At 46.0% G+C, this 16,120-nt stretch overlaps 1 protein-coding gene across 3 annotated transcripts in view; it reads right to left on the minus strand.

The window, feature by feature from the left end:
* DYNC2H1 (dynein cytoplasmic 2 heavy chain 1) overlaps window positions 1-16,120 on the minus strand; it is a 464,482-nt gene that overhangs the window by 374,973 nt on the left and 73,389 nt on the right. For all 3 annotated transcript variants that reach the window (XM_090030141.1, XM_090030133.1, XM_090030125.1), the window contains exons 36-42: window positions 15,839-15,954; window positions 12,663-12,862; window positions 11,693-11,957; window positions 9,772-9,979; window positions 3,606-3,735; window positions 2,509-2,664; window positions 1,478-1,737 (exon numbers count right to left, since the gene is read on the minus strand). In XM_090030141.1, the coding sequence (XP_089886267.1) occupies window positions 1,478-1,737; window positions 2,509-2,664; window positions 3,606-3,735; window positions 9,772-9,979; window positions 11,693-11,957; window positions 12,663-12,862; window positions 15,839-15,954 (1,335 nt within the window). The remainder of the gene's footprint in view (window positions 1-1,477; window positions 1,738-2,508; window positions 2,665-3,605; window positions 3,736-9,771; window positions 9,980-11,692; window positions 11,958-12,662; window positions 12,863-15,838; window positions 15,955-16,120) is intronic.

Genomic DNA, 16,120 nt, shown 5'->3' on the forward strand with positions numbered 1-16,120 from the left:
AGACAAATCTGTGGTGAATGGGAGGGCAGAAACAATGTAGGGGAGGTGCAGGGATGGCATAACTTGTGGGAAATTGAGGTATCAGCTTGTGCTGAGCCCACGTGGTGAGGGAGGGAGTGGGACAGGGCTGGCAGCTGGGGCTGGGGGCACTGTCCAGCTAGTGTTGGGTACACTGCTTGGGGCTGGGGCCAAGGCCGGGGCAGGAATGCATGGCCACAGGGCCCAGCTGGGGAGTGGGATGGAGCCACAAGTGGCTTGTCCAGGGTGGGGGATGCCTCTCCACTGCTGTGCACACTCCTGGAGAGGCTTCAGCTGCCAGAAGCAACACATCAGTGAGAGGAAATGTGCCCAGAGTGGGGTACTGGGCTGCAACCTGGCCAGACTGACACTGGAGAGTCAGGGGACACAAGCTACTGCAGCTGCAGGCAGGGGGCAGCTCATGTTGGTAGCCATGGCAAATGGCTAGTGCAGGGCTTGAAGCAGAAGCAGCAGCAACAGCAACAATTCTCACCATCCTGCTCTGCCCGCTTGTGCTGGGTCCTGCCCACTGGGCCGTGGAGGCAGCTCCTGGCCATTGCTGGTCCAGCCAGGCTGCAGCTCTGTGCCCCACTGCGGGTAAAGAAAACTGGGGCACACACCTCTCATGCCCCCCAACATGTCACCTATGGCATTGCTTATGGTCAGGTATCCCCCACCACACACCCCTGTGCCTCCACATACCCTCACCCACCCTACACACTGTGGGGTTGGTGCCTGGGGCAGTGAGTTGGGAATGAGGGACACCAGCAAGGCCGGAGAGCTATAGGTCAGGAGTGTGAGGCATTGACAGGTCTGGGGGTGGGCTGTGGCTTGGGAGTGAGGGGCACTGGCATATCAGGGCTGCTCAGCACCACAAAACATTAGGAAGGACAGCAGCAGCTGGACCTGAATCCTGATGAGCAAAGGGAACAGAGGGAGTTCTGATTTTCCATAATAAAAACAAAATCAAACCCCAAAATATACAGGTAGTTAGAATTTATTTTGTTATAACGATTGAGACACTGGTAGGCTTCCAAAATGGTTTAAAATTGTAAATATGTAAAAAAAAAAAAGTCTTCAACAGATAGAGAGATAGAGGTGTTTCACTTTAAATTGCAGAAGAAAAGGAGATTTGGGGGTTTTTAATAAGAGGAGTGTGGACTTTTTATCAGTGAATTTTGAATTTTTGAACAGGGAAAACCAGGATCCCTACTTATTACTTTGTTTATATATTATGTATAGTTTTCCAACAGTACTCAAATACCCAGTGAGGATCAGGTTCCCACAGTGATAGTGGCAAAGTCAGTAGTTGAGAATCATATTCTTGATTATGCTACTGGCAGAGGTATCAAAAAAACAATGTCTACCAAAAGAACAAAAGTGCTTTTTGTGCTAAAATTTTTTAGAACTTTGTCACAAACTTACAAAAGATAATTTAAAAAGAAAGACAAATTCTTACCCCTTTCCACAACCTTCAGGGCCAACAAGAAGAAATGGCTGCTTATTGTCAAAGTTTAGCCAGGGTCTAAAGTAATCTAAACTTCTCTGCATGTCAGGGGTTTGAATGACAGGAAGTGTTTGGAGATTACTGAAGTCATCAGCAATCAAATTTTCAGGTTTTTTCAGCTGATATGTCATTAAGTGTCCAGTGGCAGGGTCATAATATGTATCTAGTGGTTTCCTGGGATCCGGTGGAGATTCTCGTGCCCAATTAAAAATCTTCAGACAAAAAATGGTAAATATATTACTATCTGTTTAGCCATCTGTTAAAATCTGCATCCCTAATAACAATATAAGGTTTATAATTATATTATATAAAATGTGGCATGAGTTTTCAAAAGCAAGTATTCAAAAGGTAGGAAATGCAAAAATTGCCTCTACAACGTGATGCAGCCTTTAGTGAAGTGGTAATACATTATGTTCCCACAACATAAAGGATGCAGAGTGGCCTTTTTGCAAATATTTATACATTTGACAAATTTAACTAATACTAGATTCTATGATAAATCAAACAAATTAATAGCAAAACTCCCATTAATAAGACTCTTTATTTATTTACATCACTGGCTGTCCCAAATACCTGTCTTCCATTCTGTTCCCAAACACTTTCTTATTCTTCAAGTCCTGCAACTCCAAATGTGTTAGACACATTTCCAACTCCATCCTCCCACAATTCCCAAAATCACACCTTCACAGTCTCATCTAACGAATTGTATTTTCTCCTTTTTGTGTCTCCCCTGTCTCCCTACCATATGCCATATACACCAAGGCTATCAACTATCATATCTGCTTTTGTGGATTTGACTAACCATCCATCACACAAGTCCACCTCTCTTATTGTTGATCTCTCTCTTGTCAATCTCAAGTTAGGCTGTAAACACACTGGAGCATTGCAATTTTATTTATGTACTCTTGGACCATAGCAAACACTATGTTCCTTTATATAACAATTTGGCTGCTTAGAAATAACTGATTTTAAAACATTCTTACCTCTTTTGTAAATTCCTGCCGTGATTTCATGTTGAGATTTCCACCAAGGCCCCTCATCAAGCTAATTATAAATTGTCCACGATCAGTGCATCCATGGAGATGAGACAACCCATTCATCACCGTTCCAACTAGACTGGTTTCTACCACATAGTCATTCTATAAATTCAAATTTTCAGTAAAAAGACATAAACAAATAACCAACAGCAAAATAAACAACATATTGCAGGTTAGGAATTGCTTTGAATGTCTGTACGTATCCTCGCATGGATTAAGGATAACCCAAGGGCTTATAGAGCAGGCTTCTTTTTCTCATAGCATGTGACGAGAGCAAACTTTTCTAAAGAAAAGCCTGCAGAGTTTTTTGTCCCTTATTATTATTAAACAATCTGTAATGCTATTGTTTTATTTCCCCAACCTAGCAACAACTTTTCTTAAAGGTTTTGTCCAAAATTTTTAAATGGCAGGCTTTAAAATTAGGCGTCTTAGCCCATGTTTAGTCAGTAGGAGCTGAGAGGAACTATCAACTCTGAAAAAGCAGGTAATTTATTTAGGTATTTATATATCAACATATTGTAGGTTCTTGATTTTATAAAAAAATTGGCAATGACTATTTCAAGTTTCAGTTTTAATCCGTTTTCCTCTGCAGCCTGTTAATACTGATTTACAAAACAGGAAAGTAATGTTTTTTCACTCTATCAGTATTTTTAAAAGCTTAAGTTAATTTGCTCAGATCTTCAAAAATATACAGATAGATACTGAACACAGATAATTGAAATCTGAAATATATCTGTTTAATATCATATGAATGTGAAAATACAATATTATGTTAACTGTGTTAAGTATTTTGTAACCTTAATTACAGTGATTGGTATTAAAGACTGCAGTAACATATAACAGAAGGAACAATTGAGAAGTCAGGAAAATTCTGAAGTTCATTTAATACTGAGTAAATAGAACCATGTCAATAAAGCAGTGTTAATTTTTATCTTTAGAACCTAGAGTTAATATGGAATAATTTTCCTAATAACATAGAAACTAGCTAAATGGATTATTGGAATAAAAACTGAACAGTTATTAAGATTTTGAGAGTTATTCACCTGTTTTAGAACCCAATTTAAAGCCTTTTCAAAGTAGTCCCCGATCCAGTTTTCAAGATTATGTCTGCATTCTTCAGGCTGGTTTCTTAACCAAGACTTCAAGAGAGAGTGAAGATCTGTATCTTCATCACTAGAACAAAACGTATTGAAAATTAAAAGAAAAATAAGACAATCACAGGCTCTACATTTGGATGCACCATGGTCTAGGACTGAAAAGGTATGACTAAATCAAGTTCTGCTTCTAGTCTCAGGTCCCCCAGTGCTTTACTTGGGACCTTAAGTTATCTAACTTTTCACGAATTTTAGACTGCTGGAAAACATTAAGCCAATCAGGCGATAGGGGATAATGGAATTCAATGCCCTGCCCCCAAAATTATGCAACCTATCATGCCAGACATCAGGAGGCTTTTACTTCTCCGAACTTCTAGGATGTTTGCAAGCAGATTCTATTTCACTTCAAAGCAAAAAAGACGCCCCAGATTGAGTTTTAAGTCCCAAAACCTGCAGTTACACACATGCATGGCATACTACTTAGGCCCATAAATAGGACTGCGCCCCTAACAATCAGTGGCAGCAAAAAGACTAAGGAAAAGTTGGCTTACAAGATAACAGATGAAATATTTGATTTCATCACAAAGCCAAATTCAGGTGACATCTATAACTTTCTCTGCCCAAAACAAATGACAGGTTTCAGAAGTTAGCATTACAATGAAGTTGCCAGTTACATGATCACCACATGATCAGGAAAGCTGACTTTGACAAGCTAAGGAGGGTTATCAGTGACCCCCTAAAGGGCCACAACCAAGGGGGAGGGGCGTTCAGGACGAGTGGTTGCTCCTCAAGGGATCAATCCTGGATGCGCAAGCAAAGTTCATCCTGTCTCGGAGGAAAGGCAGCAAAAGGGCACAGCACCCCCCTTGGCTCTCCAGGGAACTGGCAGACCTTCTGCGTCTTAAAAGGAAAACCTACAAAGGTTGGAGGACTGGAATCATCACCAAGGAGTAATACTCTGCTCTGGTCCGGACCTGCAGAGAGCAAACCAGGAAAGCCACGGCTGCGATGGAACTCCAGCTAGCTACAAATACCAAGGATAATAAAAAGTCCTTTTTTAGATATGTGGGGAGCCAGAGTAAAGCAAGGACAACATTGGACCCCTGCTAAACCACATGGGAAAACTGACAACCGATGCCCATGAAAAAGCAAACTTGCTAAACTGGTACTTTGCATCAGCTTTTCATCAGTCCCATGGGATGCCCCTGCCCACTGTGGGTCAGGGAGGCCCAGGTGAGGGAGTTTCCTTACCCTCCATCAAAGCTGACCATGTAAAGGAACACCGTGACAGGCTGGATACCTTCAAGTCAGCCGGCCCTAACAGCTGACACCCCAGGGTACTCAAAGATCTGGCAAGCATCATAGCTCAGCCCCTGGCATGGATCTTTGAGAATTCCTGGCGCTCTGGTGTAGTGCCCAAAAACTGGAAGAAGGCCCATGTGGTGACTATCTTCAAGAAAGGGAGGAAAGTGGATCCGGCAAACTACAGGCCCATCAGCCTGACCTCTATCCTGGGGTAGATCTTGGAAAAGATTATCAAAGAGGACATCCTTAACAGACTACATGACAGCAATATTGTGAGGGATACCCAGCCTGGGTTTGTTGCGGGTAGGTCTTGCTTGACCAATCTCATTTCCTTTTACAACAAGGTGACCTATTACCTGGACAAGGGGGAAGAGATTGATGTCGTGTATCTTGACTTTAAAAAAGCCTTCAATCCGGTATCCCATGATCACCCCTTGCTCAGTTAGGCTTCAGCAGCAGCGAGAGATGCGCGGGTGAAAGACCGCTGTGCCCCCGCTCCCCCAAAGCCCCCCAGAGACCCCCCAGCAGCTGCAGAGCCCCCTGCCAGCCCCCAGCACAACTGGAGGTAAGCGGGGCCCATGATGGGAGGGGGTTAACCCCTAGAGAGTGGGAGGAGGCAGCTGAGTGGGAGCCAGGCCGGGTCTCGCCTCACCCAGGACCCTACTTCGCCCAGCCCCACAGGGAGCCACACAACCAGAGCCGCGCGAACAGGCTGCGCAAACAGATGCGCTTGTTCGCCGGCGCATAAGTCAGCGTGGAGTTCACACAGGAGGTTGTGCGGGAGGGCCCGAGGCCCTGCCTGCAAGCCCCCTAGCGTAGGCAGACTCAGGCCCAACCCACCTACCAGTAGCATGCTGCAGATGGGCACTCACCGCACCCCGAAGGTCCCCTCGAGGTTTGCGGCTCCCCCTCTGGCACCTCAGAAACAGCCACCCAGACGGAGCCCATGATTCCAGGCTCCACACAGACAGAGCCCCTGGCTCTCAGCTGTGGGGGCTGCCTGTCCCTTTTTCAGGCTCTGGGGCCTGGGAGCATGGCTACCTCCCTGTGTGGGGTTTGCTCCCTTTTGGGGTCTCTAGCGCACCAGCTGGAGGAGCTCCAGGCCACAGTCCAGAGACTGCGTGCCATCAGGGACTGTGAGCAGGAGACAGACTCCTACTGCCAGGCCCTTCTCCCCCGGGAGCCAGAGGGTAGACCACCATCTCCCTCCAGGACAAAGGAGGACTCCGGGACCTCCCACTCTGTCCAGCCAGGGGCATGGACCAAGGTGGTCAAAGGCCCGAAGGCCCGCCGCACCAAGGCCCTTGCCCCGCTGAAGCTTAGCAACAGAGGCTCAACTGCAGCTACTGCCCCCGCTCTCCCCAGACAAAACGTAAAGTGTTTGTTGTGGGAGACTCCATCCTGAGGGGGACTGAAGGGGTAATCTACCACCCCGACCCTTTAGCCCGGGAAGTCTGCTGCTTCCCAGGGGCCCGCATCTGAGACACTGAGGAGAAGATCCCTAAGCTCCTCCAGCCCACAGACCACTATTCCCGTGCTCCTTATTCATGCGGGCACCAATGACAGGGCTCAGAGCGCTCCCAGCCAGGTCATGAGGCACTACAGGTATTTGGGAGTGGGGCTAAAAGGTCTGGGGGCACAGGTGGTGTTCTCTTTGATCCTCCCAGTCTTGGGGTATGGGCTGAGGAGGGAAAGAAGGATCCACGAAGTGAATCAAAGACTGCAGCGCTGCTGTCATCGGGAAGGCTTTGACTTCCCTGACTACAGCCCACTCTTTGGTGAGAGAGGCAGTAAACTGCTGGGAAGAGATGGCCTCCACCTCTCCCCCCTGGAGAGGAGGCTCTTCTCATCCAGACTGGCTGACCTGCTCCACCAGGCTTTAAACTAAGCCCGCTGGGGGATGAGGGGACTACTGCCACTGCTGGCCACTGAGCAACCCTTGCAAAGCCAGCAGGCCAAGGCACTTAAAGGAGCCCACCCCTGCCCCAGCCCCGGTACTATCTGTGGGCAAGGCAAGAGTCCCCAAGGGGACACTTGCCTGCCTGTACACAAATGCCAGGAGCTTGGGGAATAAGCAGGAGGACCTCATCCTCCTGCTTAACACAAATAATTATGACATCATAAGGATAACGGAGGACTGGACCCCAGGTATAGACAGCTATACCTTGTTCAGGAGAGATCAAGTAGATAAAAGGGGCAGGGTGTAGCTCTCTATGTTAAGGAAAGCTAAGCATCCCTGCAAGCTGATATTGGCGACCAGGGTGGATGACTGGAGACCCTCTAGATTAAAATCCGGGGGAACACGGCACAGGGGACACAACGGTGGGAGTCTATTACAGACCTCCCACCCAAACTCAAGAGCTTGACCAGGAGTTCACCCAGGAACTGGCTGAGGCCTCATGCTCCAGGACCATGTTGTCATGGGTGACTTCAACTACCCGGACATCTCGTGGGAGGATCACTTAGCAAAATCCAAGAAGTTACAAAGCTTCCTATCATGCATGGATGACCTCTACCTGACTCAAGAAGTCTATGGGTCAATGAGAGGTAAAGCATTGCTCAACCTGGTACTGGCAACTAGGGATGACCTAATCGGTGACCTAGTGATTGATGGGAAGCTGGGTGACAGCGACCATGAGCTAATCACCCTCACCATCTGCCATAAAGCTGGCAAGTCAGTCAGCAACATGGAAGTCCTTGACTTCAGGAAAGCTGAATTTGATAAATTCAGGAGGTTTGTCAGTCAGGCCCTAAAGGACCACAACCCCACCGGGAGGGGAGTTCAGGAAGAGTGGTTGCTCCTCAAGGGAGCAGTCCTCAATGCACAAGCTAATTCTGTTCCATCTCAGAGGAAAGAAAGCACAGCACACCTAGAGAGGCTGGATACCTTCAAGTCAGCCGGCCCTGGCAATCTACACCCCAGGGTACTCAAGGAGCTGGCGAGCGTCATAGCCCAGCCTCTGGCACGGATCTTTGAGAACTCCTGGCGCTCTGGTGTAATGCCCGAAGACTGGAAGAAGGCTAGTGTGGTGCCTATCTTCAAGAAAGGGAGGAAACTGGATCCAGCTAACTATAGGCCCATCAGCTTGACTTCTATCCCAGGGAAGATCTTATAAAAGTTCATTAAAGAGGCCATACTTAATGGACTGGCCGATGCCAACATCCTGAAGGATAGCCAGCACGGGTTTGTTGCGGGTAGGTCTTGCTTGACCAATCTCATTTCCTTTTACAACCAGGTGACCTATCACCTGGACAAAGGAGAAGAGATTGATATCATATATCTTGACTTCAAAAAAGCCTTCGATCTGGTATCCCATAATCACCTTTTGGCGAAACTGGCCAATTGTGGCCTTGGGTCCACCACGATTTGCTGGCTGGGAAATTGGTTCCATGGTCAGACCCAGAGGATGATAATTTAACAGAAGTCTATTGTCACGGTGCCCTGTGACCAGTGGGGTCCCCCCAAGGCTCTTTCCAGTCCTGTCAAACTTGGCCAGTCCGCTTCCTTAATGCTGTGGACACTGGAGTCAGAAGCGGTCTGGCCAAGTTTGACGACGACACCAAACTCTGGAGCAAAGCATCCACACTTGAAGACAGGAAGGCGATCCAGGCTGACCTGGACAGACTCAGCAAATGGGAGGACAAGAACCTGATGGTGTTTAACACCGAAAAATGCAAGGTTCTCCACCTTGGGAGGAAAACCTGCAGCATCCTTATAGGCTCGACAGTGCTACACTGGCTAGCACTACGGAAGAAAGAGACTTGGGAGTCATCATTGACCACAAGATAAACATGAGCCTTCAATGCAATGCTGCAGCTAGTAAAGCAGCCAAAATGCTGGCTTGCATCCATAGCTGCTTCTCAAGCAAATCCCAGAACATCATTCTCCCCTTGTACTCGGCTTTGCTGAGGCTGCAGCTGGAATACTGCGCCCAGTTTAGGGCCCCACAATTCAAAAAGGATGTGGAGAAGCTTGAGAGAGTCCAGAGAAGAGCCACGCGCATGATCAGAGGTCAGGAAAACAGACCTTATGGCAAGAGTCTGAGAGCCATGGGACTCTTAAGCCTAGAAAACCGCAGGCTCAGATGTGATCTGATGGCCACCTGTAAGTTCATCAGAGATGCTCATCAGGATCTGGGGGAACGTCTGTTCACCAGAGTGCCCCAAGAGATAAGATCGAATGGTCACAAACTCCATCACGACCGATTCAGGCTGGACGTAAGGAAGAACTTCTTTACTGTCTGAGCCCCCAAGGTTTGGAATAGACTGCCACCAGAGGCAGTTCAAGCACCCACTCTGAATGCCTTTGAGACACATTTGGATGTTTATCTTGCTGGGATCCTATGATCCCTGCTGACTTCCTGCCATGGGGCAGGGGGCTGGATTCGATGATCCTCCTGGGTCCCTTCCAGCCCAAATGTCTTATGAAATCTATGAAATATTGCTGAAACACTAAAAGGATCAGACTGTTGCTTAAGATGTAAAAAACCAAAAAAAACAAAAGGCATACACTAATTTTTCACAGCGAATCTGAATGAAAATGCTTCTGGACATAAGGAAAAACTTCTTTACAAGTGAAGTACTGAGGGTTTGGAACAGGCTGCCCCCAGAGTTGGCAGAGTCACCCACCCAGGCCACTTTCAAAAAACATCTTGACACACACCTTGCTGGGATCATCTGACCCCATCAGTCTTTCCTGCCAAAGTGGAATGGGGCTGGACCCAATGATCTGTAAGGTCCCTTCCAGCCCCTAACAACTATGAAATCATGAAAATATAGCATGTACATTTTGAATTCTATGGTGTCTCACCTAAGAAAGATCATTCCCATTCGAGATATTGTGGCAGGAGAGGCACAGCTCAGATCATGAGTTTCAAATATAAAATTAACATTTGGGCCAAACTGAATTCTCTCCCCACTGGGCATAGTCAATAATCGATTGTCATCCAGAACAGAATTCAAAGACTCAATCCACTCAGGGTCAATATCACCATCACAGATTATCCATGAATTAATATCTATTTACAAAAAGGAAAAATGAACAAGTAAATAAATGGCAATTATTTAGGAAAATGATTCCACATAAAAATTCTGACTTTTTTTGGTTTCTGTGGTATTAAACTTCACGTACTTTATATATGACAAGTTTAAATATTCCTTATACTGCTCACCTTTGCAATATATATTTTCATATCATTTATTTTAATACACCAATCCTCAATCCCGGGTAAGCTCTTTGAAAAAATTATCCTGGCACACATCCAGGAGGGCCTGGCGGGGGAATGCATGCTCAGGGGCAACCAACATGGGTTCATCAGTGGCAGGTCTTGTCAGACCAACCTGGTGGCCTTTTACGATCAGGTCACCAAATCATTAGACGCAGGGGTTGCTGTGGATGTAGTCTTTCTGGACTTCCGGAAGGCTTTCGACACTGTCTCTCACCCTGTCCTCATCAAAAAGCTGGGAGACTGTGGTGTCGATGCCCACACGGTCAAATGGGTCGCCAACTGGTTGGAGGGCCGCACCCAGAGGGTGGTAGTGGATAGGTTCTTCTCGACCTGGAAGGACGTGGGCAGTGGGGTTCCGCAGGGCTCGGTCCTCGGGCCCGCACTGTTCAACATCTTCATCAGTGACTTGGATGACGGGGTAGAAAGCACCCTGTTCAAGTTTGCTGATGACACTAAGATGTGGGGGGATGTGGGTGCACTAGAAGGGTGCAATAGGCTACAAGCTGACCTTGACAGGTTGCAACGGTGGGCGGATGAGAATAGGATGGGGTTTAACACTGATAAGTGCAAGGTGTTGCACATGGGGAGGAAGAACCGGCACCACACTTACAGGTTGGGGAACTCCCCTCTTGCCAGCACGGAGACGGAAAAGGATCTTGGAGTCGTCATTGACTCCACAATGAACATGGGCCGGCAGTGTGGGGAGGCAGTCAAGAAGGCCAACCGTACCCTGTCATGCATCCACAGATGCATCTCGAGCAGGTCCAGGGAGGTGATCCTCCCCCTCTATGCGGCACTGGTCAGGCCGCAGCTGGAGTACTGCGTCCAGTTCTGGGCGCCACACTTCAAGAGGGACGTGGACGATATGGAAAGAGTTCAGAGGAGGGCCACTCGTATGATCAAGGGTCAGCAGGGCAGGCCTTATGAGGAGAGGCTACGGGACCTGAACCTGTTTAGCCTCCACAAGAGAAGGTTAAGGGGGGACCTTGTGGCCTGCTACAAACTGGTCAGGGGGGATCAGCAGGTATTGGGGGAGTCCCTGTTCCCCCGTGCGCTGCCAGGAGTGACCAGGAATAACGGTCACAAGCTGGCGGAGGGTAAGTTTAGATTAGATATTAGGAGGCGCTACTTCACAGTCAGGGCGGCTAGGGCCTGGAACCAGCTTCCAGGGGAAGTGGTGCAGGCTCCTAGCCTGGGGATTTTTAAAAGGAAGTTAGATGAGCACCTTGCCGGGGTCATCTGACCCCGGTGCTCTTTCCTGCCAAGGCAGGGGGTCGGACTAGATGATCTACCTAGGTCCCTTCCGACTCTAGCTACTATGAAACTATGAAACTATGAAACCAACTGAGTAATTACAAATCAACATTCTTCACAATGGTACTACACATAAGACTTCACACTTGTCCCAATTTCAAGCAAGTATATTGTCAAAATATAAATGAATAAAACAACTTATTTCAGTAAGATAAACATAATGACATATATGCTTCTCCAGACACATACCTTGTGGTTCTCGTACCACTTGTCGAGCACTATTTGTAAGCACACCATCAGACCACTCCCTGGTATCCATGTCAATGTGGCCTAATAACTGATGCCGAGGCATGGCTTTGGGATTCATGGTATACTGTTTCACAACTTTGCCAATTTTACCAAGTGCTGACCTTAACATTCTCCAAAGAGTTGATTTGCCTGCACCACTTGGACCTACAATAACTACTCCCATTCTCTGACGTAGCTGTTCATATAATTCCAAGGCCTTCTTGATCTTGCAAAAAAGAAATAATAGTTACATGAGGTTAACAGCACTTCTGTTGTTCCCAAACTTATTCTCTAAAACTTCTCTTCACACATTCTTGTTTGATTTGGCATCCAGTAACCTCCTAACTGAAGGTGCAAAAAATGTAAAAATCACTCTATTCAAGAATATCTGGTTCTGACAGTTCAGTCTTTACACTGACCTACTGATTGAAATAAAATGCTACTACTCCAGACTAACATACCTAATTCCCTCTCTCTGTTTTGACTGGGATATTAGAGAATTTTCATACATAAAGTCTAAGTTTACCTCAAAATAAATAGCATTTATAAATGTAAAATAAATAAAGTAAGTACCATTAGGAATTCAGTTTCTTCCAAAAAAAATATTTTAGCTAAACAATTTCTGTTATTACTGCTGGAAATTTTCACATATTAGAATAAACCAAGATATTGCTAAACTATGCAGACATTCACATAGATTAAAATAAGACTTATCCTGCACTTATGCAGGAGGTCTGCCTCTCTGTGAGCACAAACATGTACTTTTTATATGCATTTAATTACATTTTGGCTTTCAGTTGTTTTAGGCAAAATCAGATTTTTTTACAAGCTTGAATATAAAAATCTAAATGAAAGATTATCACTGCAAGATATATTTAAACTCCCAGCTCAGAGTAGCTAGACCAGATCTATCGCTACATTTCACATTTACCTGGGTGTTTATGATTTCCATATTGGCTTCTTTAAAGACTTGTTGCAAACCTGTGACCAATTCAGCATATTCCACATCCTTAAAGTCAATGCCAGGGAAGACATCTTTAACTAATGCATCAAACCGTGCACAGTCTGCAAATGTAAGCTTCGACATGGTATTGAGCCGCAAAGCCTGGACCACAATATGGCTTTCATTAACTGCAGAAAAACAATCTAACTTATTTCCGTTGCTGGGATATCATAACCTTAAGTCAAATTGCCAAAACAATTTGATGATTTTTGTCATTCAAAAGGATTACATTAAATTGCTAATTAGCAGTACAACAGTATGGTATGGTACCTAGAAGCTGGTATCTGCTTCTGATGGAAGTTTCTTAAATTACTAAAGACAAAGGAAGAGAAGTACAAATAATTATAGCTATAACTTCTCTACTCTAAAGCAGAAATGAACTCTACCTACTGTGGCTTTTGGGATGGCAACTGAATGCTTGAAAATAATATAGTGTGTGCCAGATGGAACTTTATCTGGGAATTTTTAGAAGCTCTAACATGAAATAATCTCTATTCTGACTGACCAGATAACAGCCAACTAGAATGTGCCCTAAAATATGCTATTGGTATCTTTTTGACAGACAGATCAATTCCTGAAGTTGTTTATGAGTTGTTAGCTATTTGCTTTACAGCAACCCACTAAAATGGAATCAGAAAAATAGGGTTGTCTCTAACTACTTACAAAAAACAGACAAAGCAAACCTGTTATTTCTTAAACTAAAAAAACCCACAACCCTAAGATATAAACTCCTCAGCCACTCTAAATTCTCTCACATGCAGAGAGAAAAATAACCACAAACTCAATAACAGTTTTCTTGAAATACACAATATTATGATCCATTAAACTACTATAAATAGCAGTGTCTGTACCCACCAACCTATACTGAGGTGACTTGAGGAGTAGCATCTCTTTACTGTATATGTTAATAATATTTAATCAGAATCATGTATGTTTGTTCAAAAATAGTAGCGTTTCAACTAGATGAGCTATTTGCACCCTGTCAACTCTGCACATTAAAAACCTTGAGGTTCTATAAATTATTAATTTTAGTTAGTTTGATTTATGAACTTAATTTCTAAACTAAAACAGCTTACCAAGTTCTCTATCACCGGCAATTTTTAAGTAAATTAATTTTTTTTAAAACATCATAACCAAATACTAAATGACTGCAAAGTAACCAGCATTACTGCGCAGTAGAATCCTGGCACAGTTGCCTACTGACACTTACTGCTCAGTAGCTTGTTACTACTGAGCAGTAGTGTTGCATCACAATTCACACCCGGTGACACTACTGTGCAGTATTAACAAGCTACTGCAAAGTAAATGTCTCATGTAGACATGGCCATTGATTCAAATCATAGACCCAGCCCATTTCTCTACATCTCACAGTGGCTGGAAGAGGTTGTTAAAGAGAAGAGTATTTATGCAGAACTTATCCATTATTGATCTGTCCCTTGCCTCTCTTCCCATACATATTCCAGTAGTTAGAGGGCTAGGAAGTTATACTTTGGACCTTGCATACACAATTTTAATGTTTATTACATATTGACAGACTATCCTCCATGAATTTGTCTAGTCCTCTTTTGAACCTGGTTAAAATGTCACCCTCTACAATATCTTAGCAATATAGTCCATTAAGTAAGTGGCCTCCAACCTTTTTAAGTCAGAGATCACTTTTGGAACCCAAGATCTACCCTGTGCCAGTGCTGCCACCACACTCCCTCCCCCCTGCCCAGCAGGTAAGTCTGTGAGGGGGAGAGGGGGAAGAGGAAAGGGCCGTCGGGGGGGCAGGACAGATTGAGGCCCCAGTCCCAGCCCCACTCCCTCCCTCCCCACTGGGGCCTTGATCTTCCCCACCCCAATGGCAGTGAGGGAGGGAGTAGGGCTGGAGCACAGACAGACCTTTCACAGCCAGGGTGGGATGGGACAGAGCCACGAGTGGCTCATCTGGGGGTCAGGGAAGGGGGACACTCACCCCGGGAGGGCATGGGAGGCCTCTGCCGCCTGGCCCAAACACAGCACAGCAGCATCCTCCACCACGAACAGCCCAGACCCAGCTGGCAGCCGCAGCCTGTGCCACCCCACCCCGCACAATTCTGGGGGCATACCTGCCAGGGTGAATGCCCCCCACAGCTGGATGAGCTGCTTGTGGCTCCATCCTGCCCTGCCCCAGCTGTGCAAGGCCTGCCCCTGCTCCAGATCCAACTACCTCCCTGACTGCTGCTGCAGCTGCCCATACTGCCTCGTGTTTGGTGTTTGGGGGGGCACATGTCCCCCAATCTGTGCATGGTGGAGGCAGCTCCTGCTGCGGGTTGGGCTTTGCACCTGGAGCCCTACTGCAGCTGGCCCAGAAGCATCCAGATGCATGTGGCGTTGGGCCACTCCTTGGGCAGCAGCAGCTGCAGCAGGGCTCAGGGCACAGAGCCCAGCCTACAGCAGCAGCTGCCTCCACTGAGCACAGATAGGGGTCACATGCCCTCCAGAACCTCCGCTAGGGTCCACCTCTCCCACCCCTGGATGAGCTGTTCGGGCTTGATCCTCCCACCACCCACCCAGCTGTGGCCCCAATCACAGTGTTGCTCTTGCACTCAGCCCCTCACAGTGGAGGGCTTCAATCTGGCTCCAGCCCCTTCCCTTTCCCACCAACTGACATGCTGGGCTGGGGGGGGGGGAGGGGGCAGGGTCGCATGCATGCCATCACATGCTCAGTCCCCGTCACCCCAGCCCAGGATCGACCAGTTGGTGACCACTGCCACTTTCCACTGTGTGGAAAAACTTCCTTCCGTTAGTTTCAAACCTGCTTCCAAATAATTGCCCATTATGTCCCCTAGTTCTGATATTGTGAAAGCTGGAAAACTGTACATCTCTATTTTCTTTCTGCACACCATTCATTATTTTATGGACTTTACTGAGACAATAGTCACTCTGGTCTCTAAAGATGAATCTACGATTAGGAAGGGGTTTCACAAAGACTTATATTTCTTTTGAATAATCAGGTTTCCTATGGATCCAGGACATGACTTTCTTGTACTTGAAAAAACATGAAAATTACTAATATTTATTTCCATATTGTGCCCTGACTAATCAAATATGGACAAATCCTTGACATAATCAAATCTTACTTATTTCCTTTATCCCATTCCTCTTCAGGTGACGAAGGAGATTACCACATCCCCTCAAAGCAGTCTTCAGTGCTCTTAAACCCCAATCATAGTGCTGTTGGGGTGTTAGAAGCTCCCTAAATTAAAAAAAAAAACATTAATGATGTCATAAACTTTGAATGACAAATCTGGAATTTACACATATATTTAACAAAAACCAGAGATATTACATTTTCTACTTACTCAAACACAAGACAAAGTTTATTTCCCCATTTAATATGGGGAGGAAGCCTGGTTTTTTGG

Source organism: Crocodylus siamensis, chromosome 1 (assembly GCF_052110815.1).
Source record: "Crocodylus siamensis isolate JL-2025a chromosome 1, ASM5211081v1, whole genome shotgun sequence".
Taxonomy (NCBI): Eukaryota; Metazoa; Chordata; order Crocodylia; family Crocodylidae; genus Crocodylus; species Crocodylus siamensis.